This window comes from Elgaria multicarinata, chromosome 9 (assembly GCF_023053635.1).
Source record: "Elgaria multicarinata webbii isolate HBS135686 ecotype San Diego chromosome 9, rElgMul1.1.pri, whole genome shotgun sequence".
NCBI classification, from domain to species: Eukaryota; Metazoa; Chordata; class Lepidosauria; order Squamata; family Anguidae; genus Elgaria; species Elgaria multicarinata.
In genome coordinates, this window is record NC_086179.1 from 28042483 (window position 1) to 28054718 (window position 12236).

The window sequence follows — 12236 nt, forward strand, 5'->3', positions numbered from 1 at the left end:
CTCACTAACCACTTGCTGTTCTCTGAAGACCCCAGGTGGACCAGATTTGGTTTGGCACACCACACCTGTCATAAAGAAACCCCTGTGCAGGCAAAGCCTGCCCCTTTGGAACCTAGCCAATCAGATCATTAAACCAACTTAAAACCAGACACTCTGGCTAAATCATTTTGTGCATCACCATTCAATAACCCCAATAAATATTTGACTACTGGTTAAAGGCTTTTGTGTGTGTGTCCAGGTGGGGAAGTGAGACAGCATCTTCACGTGCTACATACCTTTTTCTTCTCTGTGAGCTTTCACATCCTCTGCCACCCTCTTTAAGGAATTTACAAGGCTGCTGATTTCACAGTTCAGAACTTCACATCTCACAAAAAAATCAAGGTCATCAGGAGCATTTTTCGATATTCTAGCAGGTCTAGTTTCAAGGTGATGGATTTTGGCTTCAAACATCTGTAAAAGACAATCATGTGTGCATGTCTGTGTGTATATATACAGAGGTACACACACATGATTTTTCCAAGTGCGTTGCCCAAGACTGTTCCCAAAAGTAACAAGCAAAAGTAAACACAATAAAACAGGAGTACAGATTCCTCTCATCCCCAAGCTAACAAGAAATCTGGAGCCAGATTTTGTTTAGCAAAGAAATGTGCAGAGCAATGCTATGGATGTTTTGATTTGGATGTAAGTCTCACTGTGTTCAATGGCATGGACTCCCATCTAAGCTTTCTTAGGACTGCAGCCTTAGCTGTATACTCAGAGCTGTTAATCAGTGCCAGATCCAGGATTCTGAGGACCCCTGGGCAAGACACCATCATTGGGCCTTCCCTTCAGAGAGCCTGCCTTCTCCCTGCCCAGCTGCTGATCCCTCTTTCTCATCATTACCACCACTTGCATGCTTGACAGGCAGAGAGCCAGTGAGCAAGTAGGCAATGGCATCTACTGTTCCTCCATCTCAGGACCACCGTTGCCTGGGCCAGAGCAAGAGGCTGGTTGAAAAGCAGGTTGCAAAGATGAAGAGGAAGAGGAGCAACTAAATATATAGAAATGCAGATGCAGATAAATACTATCACCTGTGAAAATCTATGCATGAAATTTCTGTAACAGACACCACCACAGTGTCCAGCTGAAACGTTGACAATCCTACACAGGGGTGGGCAAAAAGTAATCCTCCAGATGTTTTGGACGTTGACCATTGGCCATGCCTGCAAGGGCTGCTAGGAGCTGAAGTCCAAAAACTTCTGAAGATCTACTTTTCCCCCACCCCTGCCCTACACTGTAGTGATATAGTCCTTCCCAAGTGGGACCTGCACCAAAATGTTTAAGTGCAGCCCTTCCAGGCACTCTGTTCTGTTCTTCCATTCTCCACGATAGTCAATCAGCGATATGTGACCTCTGAGCAGGCTCGTTGGCTGTCAGCAGAAAAAGCCATGGCCCTCTGGGGAATCCTGGGAGGCCATATTGGCCTTGTTCAGACAAAACTCTAAGCCAAGATGATTAAGCATTTTGAGCTAACCATGATGGCTTAGTGAGTTGTGTGGATGGCATTTTTCCTAACCATGGTGGCTACATAAGCACATTATGTAGTTCTTTCCCCACCCCCTAAATTTCTTACAGTTCTTTCCCCCCTAAAGACTTTTCTACTTCTGCAAACCTAGTGATTCTCCCAAGCTTGCAAATATTGCCTGCTTGCTAGGGAACATGGGCGGTGTGTGTGTGTGCTGTTGCACCATGTCCTGCTTGTTCATCCCTGGCCAATGGCTGGTTGGCCACTGTGTGAACAGAGTGCTGGACTAGATGGAACCTTGGTCTGATCCAGCATGGCACTTCTTATGTTCTTACGTTGTCTGTGGATGGGGCAGTTTGGGCTACATAAGCAATGGCACTCACAGCCCGCACATCACAAATAGAAGGAATGAGAGAGAAATGGTATGGTCCCTGAGCAATCATCCCAGAGACCATAAGATGGCTCAGACACCCCCTTCCAAGTTTGGAGACATCACTTTGACCTCAGAAGGGGAAGACAGAGGTTCGACACCCGTCCCTGTTCCCTTGCAGCTGGCATGGAAAGAACCATGTCTGCTGCCTCTCCGAGATCAGAAAAGGGGATGTTCTGGTGGGTGAGGTGGGGAGGAAACTGGAGAGGCCAGGATATGAGTCATCCTGAGCCCCCTCCAGCCTCCTTCCCTCCCTCTACAAATTGATATTGCTAAACAGGCTGAAAAATCCATTTAGTGAAAATAACTAGATTTACTTGTTTTCAAGGGGCATCAAAAGTGTGGCAAAGAAGGTGGCCAAGAGATATTACATTTTCTAAGAGAATGATGGATCTTCAAAATAAATATTTCCCATTTTGACTTGAGACCATCATTTTCTCAATAGGGGAACTGCTTCACTCTAAGTGGGACAGCAATAATGCACAAGTGGTAAATTGGGATTCCATGTGTAGGTCATTATTACAGTTATAGGAGTAGAGGACCAGACTTCCAACCATGAAAATGGAGGACAATGGAAAATATCAACAACAGGGGTGAGTGAGTAGGTTGTTGTCAACAGACATTGATTTCTTGGTTAAAGAGTATGTGACAGACATCCAACAGGAAAAGCTTTGCCTTGAATGAAGATGCACTCACCTTCTGGAAAACCCTCCCTTGTGCGGTTCAGGAGGCAGAAAATGTAATATCTTTTAAATGCCTCCTAAAACATACTGTATCTCTTTAGACAATCCTTCCCTGGATTGTAACTTATTCTGGTTTTATGTGATTTTAAAGTTGTTACATCATAGTTTTAGCTGTAAACTGCCCAGAGAGCCTAGGCTGTTGGGCAGTATAAATATGTAACAAATAAACAAATAGTGGGGAAAGCTTCACCCAGCAGGATGCTTCCAATGGCCCACACAGGGATTTAGTTACCATGGCTAATAACCATTTATAGAAACTCATAAATTTGTCTCCCTCCTTTTAATACTGTGTCTGCCAGGGGTGAGCAGAAAGTAGATCTCCAGATATTGCGGACATGAACACCCAGCATTTATGCCCATGAAACATGATGGCAGGGGTTTCTGGGAGCTGAAGTTCAAAACATCTGGAGATCTACCTTCTGCCCACTCCTGGTTTAAGCCAGTGGCCATCCCCAGCCATCCCCAACTTGGGGCCCTTGAGATATTTTGGACTTCAGCACCCATCACTCCCAGCTAGCATGGCCCATTGGTCAGGAATGCTGGGAGGCGTAGTCCAAAACATCTGGACATGCAAAGTTGGAGACAGCTATCTTGTGATCCTTTACAATATCCTTTAGATATTGTGTGAAGATGGTCTTTCTTTGAGGGTGTAAATCTGTCCTCAGTCTGCTGTCGATCAATGTTGTTGGATGGCCTGGAGTTCCAGTATTAAGGGAAAGGGAAGAAGTTCTTTCCATCCACTCCTCCATGTGACTTGACTTGGACATAAAGGAGTTATAGTCAAAAACATCTGAAGGGCACCAGGTTGCCTTTACCTTCATGAGTCCTCTCCTTTCTTTTCTTTTCTCTCCCACCCGTGCCCCAAATAAGAAGCTGCAAACTTCTCTCTCACCACCATGCCCCCACCAAATAAGAAGCTAGTTTGCAGTTGCCTGTTGAGTGTAGCCAAGCAATGTGGCAAGCAAGCCCCCAATTTGCTAGCATGAAATGCAGTGGAGGCTGGTGGCTCTGATGTCATGGGGGAGGAGAATCTGCTCTGGGTTTCAGCCAGAATTCTAAAGGAGCTATCCAAGGTGCTGAATCCAGTTTTGGGGTTATTATTCAGCACCTTGGCTTGCTCCTTTAGAGTTCTGACTGTTTCTGACTGAAACCCAGAGCGGATTCATCAACCCATTGACGTTGGAGCCAGAAGCCTCCCCTGACGCAAAGTAACCGGCCCCAATGAGGCAGGCAGGTAGGCAGGCTCACGGGCGGCCAGAGCGGCCAGCAGACGTACCTCGAAGACTTTGGCTGTCCTGGCGATGCCAGCTTTCCTCCCGTTGCGGAGGGCGAAGGTCAGGCTCAGCATGTCCCTTTCAGCCTCCCTTCCCTGGGCCGGATCATGGTGGTCTTGTTTGTTCGACGGCTGCATCCCGGCTGGCCAGTTCCTCCTCCTTCCTGCCCGACGGTCTGGAAGCAAATGTGGCTGGCGGGGGCGACCTTTCGCAGTCAAGTCCTGGCATGGCAGGATCCCCCCTCGAAGGGGGCGGGGATTCCACTGACGACGAGATCCACGCGGCCCTCAAGGAAGGCAGCGACGGGTTGTGCAGCGGCGTCCGCCTAGGGTAGAATCAAAGGGCTGCTCTTGCAGGGCTGGTGCTGGAGGAAAACCGCCCGATGGCAGGGAGTCCCAAGCACTTGGGAGAGGAATAATGTCAGCGTCGGGGGGTGGGGGTGGTTACAGCTCTCATCACCCCCGGCTCGCTGACTGAGGATAATGGGAGGTGTAATCCAATACATCCGGAAAGTACCAGGTTGAGGAAAGGCTGCACAATAGATTCCATCACCGTGACAGATGAAGGGGAACCGGATTGGCACCAGTGGGGCTGTGAAAATTGGCACTTTCGGTGGGGCTGTGAATCCATTCTGGGTTTCAGTCAAAGCTAGCTAGAGCTCTAAAGGAACTATCCAATATGCTGGACCCTAACCTCAAATTGGGTTCAGCACCTTGGAGACCTATTTTAGAGCTCTGACTGAAGCTCAGAATGGATTCACAGCCCCACCGAAATGGCAGCCACCAGCCTTCACTGCATATCCCCGTCCTCTTGTTGGTTTCGCAATTGCTCTCGTATTTGCTGCCTTCAAGGGACTCAAACGGGTGTAACCGATTGTGCTGTGTGTGTCGCTGTGTGTGTGTGTGTGTGTGTGTGTGTGTGTTATACTTGTGGATTTTTAGTGTTTAAATATGTGCTTAACATTTTGTATACTATTCATCACTCTAAGAACATTTTTGTTATGCAGCTACTCATTTGTATAATATAATATAATATAATATAATATAATATAATATAATATAATATAAATAATATAATATAATATATTTGAAAACAGAGCGTTTTCCATTCTCTCTGCTTTGGGAAACACACACACACACACACACACACACACACACACACACACCCTGAGAGAGAGAATGTGACTTTAGACTGCAAAGTTGCATTACCGTTTGAGGAAGAAATACGACTTGAAGATATGCTCGTACATACACACACACACACTTTTGACTTGTGACAGGTTTTACCACATCTATTGCCCATGTTGGTTGGGGATGATGGAATAGTAGTCCAACACATCTGGACACTGGTTTATTGAGTTGATCAGCATGGGAGGTAATTATACCTGAACGAGCATGGGAGTTAGATTATTCCCATGTAATGGGCAGAGAAAAACTTGTTCACGGGGATATCAGGTAACGTGGGAGAGGGAGAACTTGACAGGGGGTTCTCCTAGCACGGAATCTGACATCACACCCACCTACCTACTGGATTACCCGGTGGGAATAATAATAAAAAAACCTTTTCCCCTTCCCTGTTGGGCATTCATGGTAGAGTAGCCAATGATGGGAGCTTGCTGACGTCCACGGGAAACTTAGTCCTTATTTTAAACACATTTATAGCACCACTCTATTTGCATCTCTAAACCGAAGTAAGGCAGGATCTACACTACTGCTTTAAAACGCGTTATAACAGTAGAGACAACTGTTGGAGCCCAGACACCCTTCATCTACAGTTTTCAAACTGTTTTCAAAGTGTCATATCCTGCTTGATGTAGATCTGGCCTAAGTCCCATTGAGTTCAATGTGGCTTATTCCCTGGTAAGCAGGTAGAGGGTTTCAGCCTTACATGAAAGTCAATCTCTAGGGAAGATTTGCAGGGCAAAATGGTCTGAAAAAAATTACTTGAGTTTAACTCAATATAGGTTTGGTCAATTTGAAAAAGCTGTAGCACTTCGTTTGCAGACCAGGCTGGGCTTTTAGTTTTTACTTATTTTATTTAAAAGCTATGTACACCGTTTCTTTCTTTCTTCTTCTATTTTTCACTTCAGTCCCCAAGGCAGGTGTAAAATATAAAGAAATGGACAATAAAATCCTATCCATCCATCCATCCATCCATCCATCCATCCATCTATCTAATTAAACTAAAGTGTAAAAATGGTTAATGGTGTAGCATCAAAATCTTACTTATAAATATGTCTGTGCCGTTTGCTAATCTCCGGACATCTGCTTTTGCCCTCTGAAGTCATTCGAAACTATTCCTGCCTTCCTGATTTTAAACAATTTCCCCGGGAGTGGAAATATCCACATGAAAGATGTCTTAACTCTCGAAATTTTCCTGACAATTGGGTTTAAAACACAGACAACCCAAACCAAATAAAGAAAGAGACCCCACACCGTTTAACACAAATTTATCACAATTATTGAGTAGAAGTTTTGTTTGCATAACAAACAAACGAACAAATAACCCCATAAATTCAGATGATGCCTTCGGGCAATAGACGACTATCCTTGCAGAGTGTACTCACCTGCTCTTGTTCAAAATGTACGTTTACAGTTCCAGCAGATTCATCACACAATCCGTGTCCCCCCAGAAACCGATTATATTTTTGTCCCACTGGGTTATTTATTGCTGCTCTTATTTTACTTTTGGAAGGGAGAACTGGGCAGGAGAAGGAACTGATCGTCTAAATAATGAATGTTTCTTTAAAAACAAAACAAAAAACCGAGACCTTTTTGGAATCTCCTACTTCGGGGTGTCTGAGGGAGATAAGGATACAGATGGATCTGTAAGCGAGGTTTCAAAACTCCTGGCATGTTAATCAAATGCTCACGATTTCGGAGAAGAAATTAGCAATGCGGTGCCGAAAGACGCTTGTTTCACCGGAAGTCTAAACATGTTTCTTCTGATATAACTCAGCAATATGACTCAGGAGTGTAGAATCCATCAAAAGTCGTTTGTGATTGTTGGGATGACAGCAAAATGTTAGTGCATCCCGAAGAAAGAAGGTAAAGCAAGGTTATTCATATTCAAATTTTAATTGACTTACTTTCCTGCATTGCTTTTTAAGGCAGTGCACAGTGCAATCGTATGCATGAATTCGATGGGACTTATTCCCAGAAAAATCGGTATAGAAAGTCACTTTGCTTCCATCTATATGTCCTGTGGAAATATATGGTGCAAAGCAGGAAGGGTGTGTGTGTGTGTGTGTGTGTGTGTGTGTGTGTGTGTGTGTGTGTGTGTGTGTGTGTAAAGACTGAATGAATTAGAAGCCAAGAACCTGGCACTATCCAGATGTTTTGGACTACAGTCCCCGTGATCCCCAACTATGCTGGCTGCATCTGATGGTGTTGCAGTTCAAAACACCTGGAGGGTACCAGGTTGGGGAAGAATGGTAGAGTTAATGTAGCAGTTATTATATGGGGGGGATTTCGGGGGGAGGGAGGGGGCTTTTTAGTATACTCCTGCATCAATCAATCAGTGCAATTCTGTGTATGTCTATTCAAACGTAAGTCTCGTTGAGGTTTCACAAAAGTGTGTAGAAGACTGACGCCTAAGATATTTGCACGCCCCCTTCCTTCCAAAAAAGGAGCTCAAACCGGCTCCCATTAAATCATTAACAGTGCAACGTCATGCATGTCTACTCAGAAGTAAGTCGCCTTAGTTTCAGTGGAGCTTAGAACTCCTACATAAGGTTTGCAGCCTAAAACGAAAGGAAAAGAGAGACCAAGAACTCCAGGGTAAAAAAATAATAATTAGGGATGCTTCAAATCCAACTCCAAGTGGTGGACTTAATTTTAATTCAAGTACTCAGATAGGCAGTTTCTGTCCGAGGTGCTGAAACTTCAACATCGTTTCTGTCTCCTAAACCAAGATCTAGATTCAGGTCAAATTGGTATAATCAAGTGTGATGCTCATGCATTGTTTCCCCCCATTAGGTCTGGTTTGTGGGGGAAGAGGTTTTTCAGTCCTTTCAGATGGCCGGCTAACTTCTTAGAGCAGCCAGCCAGAGAGTTTCCTTGAGAAGTGCATTCTGAAGACACTGCTAGTCTTTCCTCTTTGGCTTAATCCACCAGGATTAAGCAAATTGAAGGCATTTAAAAACACTTTTATTGCAATTTTATTAAATTGCAATTTGTTGTTTTAAAATTATTGGCATCTATCTTTAGCCTTAGCAGTGGACAAATATATTGTGGGGAAATTAAAAATACTTTCCCGGGGATGTCTGGAAAGGGTTTCAATCCATCACGTAGACTGAAACACTTTTGTTGTTTGTTATGCTGGGGAAAAAACCCCAGCTAAATATTATGCATCAGAGTTAGTGACCAGTTTCTTGTTAGCTGGAAGATAAAAGAAATCCAAACCTGTGTTAAAAACACTTCAATATGTTAGTTCACACCTATGGATAATATTAATAATAAAACCAGATTGAATACTGTTGTTGTTATACTGTTGTTTTTATGTTTCTGATGGTTTTAAAATTTTGTATACTTATTAATGTTTACTGTTTTAACTTTTGTGAACTGCCCAGAGAGCTTTGGCTGTGGGGCGGTATATAAATGTAATAAATAAATATAAATAAATAAATTTAGAAATAAAACACAGTTTTACTGCTCATTTTAATGCACAAAATGTATTAAAAGTTGCAGAGAAAATCAGTGACATTTTGCCTTTTTAAGTGGAACCAAAGTCTATCATAAAAGAAATCAGCAGATTGGGTGTGTGATTGGTGGAGGGGACGGGGACAGATAGATAGATAGATAGATAGATAGATAGATAGATAGATATGTTATTTCTAGGAGTCCTGAGTTCAAAACTAAACATGTATTGTTTTTTATTACTCATTGTAATAGTTATTTATTTTTTGTTTATATTTTTAGCTGCTTTGGGATTCCTTGACAGAAAGGTGGAATATCACTTAAATGTTTCAAGTAAAATATATCTACATAGATATATAAAACAAATCTACCAGATCTTTCCCAATATCATTTCAGTTGAGTGCAATCTAGTAACTGTAGAATGCACACATCATAAGGAAATTAGATGAATAACATGTGTGGGTGTACGAAGTTATTCCGAATGCTTACAATACTGCATTTAGATTTTAGAAATGTGAATAGGTAGGAAGATTTTACTGCAAAAAGTTGTTCCAGAAAACCCTAAAATCTGGAAGATCTCCAGAATGAAACTGACATGGATCTTATTGGTCAAAAGCATGGAGCAGTACAGTTCTAACACAAGGTTTTAAGGTCTATGACAATAAGAACCAGACTTGACTAGGAATGCAGTGGTTTTTCAGGAGGGGATCAGTTTCACAAGGGGCAAGAATTGCATCAGGAAATTTAAGTAGTAATTCCAGCTGAGCCTCCTAAAGTGTGAGTTATTCAGTGGCCCAATCTGTCTACTGATCTGAATTCTTATTCATATCACTACACTCATTCCCAGTTAGCTGAATACTAGAGCAGTATGTTTCCCAGTTCTATATGGCCTTTTTGGATATCCTTGAGTTTTCACTGTAAACAAATGATGTTATTAAGGATAACTCTCTCAGTTAAGGTGCAATCCTACGCACATTTGGATGGAAGAAAAGTCCTACAACTCCCAGAGTGGGCCAGCCAGCCTCCCCCTCTCCTTCATCTAAACATGCATAAGATTGTGCCCTTAATGTATTCTTTCCCTTGCTTTTTTCTATACCTTTGCACACCACGGGTATTATCCAGCACTACTATGTCTAATACATTTCAGGGAAGAGACAGAAGCACATATTTAGTACTGCAATTCTATGCGGACTTACTAGAAAGTGGGTTTAGGATTGCAGCCTCTACACACACACACATACCATATGCATGTATTGAAACTGATATACTTACATTTATATAACTACAATTTCTCTTTCCTCTATTTTTAATTTTTTGATGTTGAAAATTTAAAATAAATTATTATTATTATTATTATTATTATTATTATTATTATTATTATTAAATTGCAGACTGACAGTGCAATCCTAAACAGGAATATTCAGATGTAAGTGCCATTGTAAGACTTATTGTCAGGTAAATAGGTATAGGATTGCATCCTAAATCTCTTTAAAGGTCTTAACTTTTGCTGGATCATACCCAATACAGTTTGAGTCATTCTCTGGTATCTTTGTTTGACTCATCTCTATAATTAGGAGTATTCATTTCAAGTGTATTATGCAAATGAAAAACCATATCAACATCAAGATGGTATTTACACTTCAAAGTATTGCCTCCCACTCAGGTGTTGAATTGCCATATTATACTACATACATAGCTCAGTTTTTGACACTCAAGTGACCATTTAAAACAGCCTCTGGATACATGTAAGAAATAGACTTTACCATAAGAAGTCCATCTTCTTCATTCCATCCCTCACAGGAGGAAAAATAATCTTAAAACAAGCCTTCAGAATTTCATTTTAAATTAATTCTAAGTTTAAATCAACGGGGGTGTGCGGATTGTGTTTCAGCATAACATAGATTAAAAGCAAACCCAAAATTTATTTATTTATTTATTGCATTTATTGCATTTATTGCATTTCTATACCGCCCAATAGCCGAAGCTCTCTGGGCGGTTGACAAAATAAACATGTTCCATACACTATGACAATGAATGTATTTTATTTATTTTATTTACATAAAATCATTTAATGTTCCTTTAACTTTAATGGAACTTTAATTAAAGTTATCAGCATCCCTTTAACTTTAACTTACAACTTTGATTAATACATTTTCTTTGTGATTTTGCCTGGGTCTGAAATTTATTTATGACCTATCATAAAATATAAACTGTGGGAAATAATAAATCCATGGCATTAGAATGGTGCCAAATGCTGCATTCTTGTCATGAGCGGTGTAGAAACATGACAATTGGAATATCTGAGATACACATACACACCACCACCACCACCACAAACACAAGGTGGAGCTAAGATAACTAATCAATCATCATTTCCCTGTAAATTTGGTTGTTCTTCAATTTCACCCTATCTTCCTGCTACAAAACATTCTTGGGAAGAATTCCTTATAGAAGATTGAGATCCATCTCTCTGCTAACCCCCATGTCCCTTCCCCTAACCTGTTTCCAGGACCTAGGATGTGCTAGAAGGAAGTTTCTGGCTCCTAGTGCTACCAGTCATAATACATTGTGAAGATATTCTGTCTTTTCCTCCTTAACTGATTTTTTAAAAAAATGAAAGGAAAAAAGACAGAAGACGTGGTTTGAAAACATGGAAGGGTTACAAGTGGAAGACTATAGCTAGATCTACACTACTGCTTTATAGTGGTATTGAAGTACACTGACACCGGTTGGGGCCCATGACTCATTCCAATCCATATCCCACTTTCATAGAGCTTTTTATTCCACATTTGCAATGATTTGACACGAAGGGCATGTCTACACCAGCCCTATATCCCGGAATCATCCCAGGATCATTCCTGTGCATCCAAATGCCACACAGGGGATCCCGGGAGCAGGCAGGGATGATCCCTCCATTTCCCTGGGATAAACCTTACATGTAGAAAGGGCCAAGGTGTAGATCTGCCCTATGTCTGAATCACTTGTCAATAAGGCATGACGATTGTACAATAAAAGTCTCATCTGGAAGCAGCCCCGGTGTCCATACCACCAGCAGTACCAACGGAGAAGACATGGATGAGATTTCTTACCTTTGTTTCACTATTGTCTTTACAATAAACATTTATATATAATTATAATAAAATACACATAGGCTTAAATTCAACGTTATGTGAGTGGAGATTATGCAATGGAAATTCCCCTTCCCCTCTCCCCTCATTGCCACCCACCCCATGCACCCCAAATCTACTCCAGAGGGATCTGCCAGTGGTGTCCGTTCCATGGGTGGAAAGACAGCATTGGATACAACCCATAAGAAGCATCTGAAATATCTGCTACATTCCTGCATTATATTAATTATTGGCATATTTTTAAAAACATTTTGATATTGGTTTTATTGCATCTTTTTTGCCACACAGCTCTTGGAACCAACAATAGAAATCCAAGAACATCTTCCTCACTTTATCTTCTGCAGAGCGTTGCAAAGAAGTCCCATTTCATCTGCAAAGAAAGCAAGAAGTTCAGTCTCTTGCTTTGCTCCTTGTTTATTCCATTTGTACCCCCACCCTTCCTCCAAAGAGCGCAAAGCAATGTACATGAGGTCATTCCCATAAAATCTTCCCCGTAGGCTAGGCTTAGAGATGGTGACCC

General features: G+C 41.8%; 2 protein-coding genes across 2 annotated transcripts in view; both read right to left on the reverse strand.

Moving 5' to 3' along the window:
- LOC134403989 (tyrosine 3-monooxygenase-like) overlaps positions 1-4088 on the reverse strand; it is a 28900-nt gene extending 24812 nt beyond the window's left edge. Inside the window, exons 1-2 of the mRNA XM_063134539.1 lie at positions 3954-4088; positions 276-450 (exon numbers count right to left, since the gene is read on the reverse strand). Coding sequence (XP_062990609.1) covers positions 276-450; positions 3954-4088 — 310 coding nt within the window. The remainder of the gene's footprint in view (positions 1-275; positions 451-3953) is intronic.
- Positions 4089-10651: 6563 nt separating this feature from the next.
- The window catches only part of PAH (phenylalanine hydroxylase), a 43623-nt gene continuing 42038 nt past the window's right edge, over positions 10652-12236 (reverse strand). Inside the window, exon 13 of the mRNA XM_063133380.1 lies at positions 10652-12086. Within this exon, the coding sequence (XP_062989450.1) occupies positions 12043-12086 (44 nt within the window). The 3' untranslated portion in view covers positions 10652-12042. The remainder of the gene's footprint in view (positions 12087-12236) is intronic.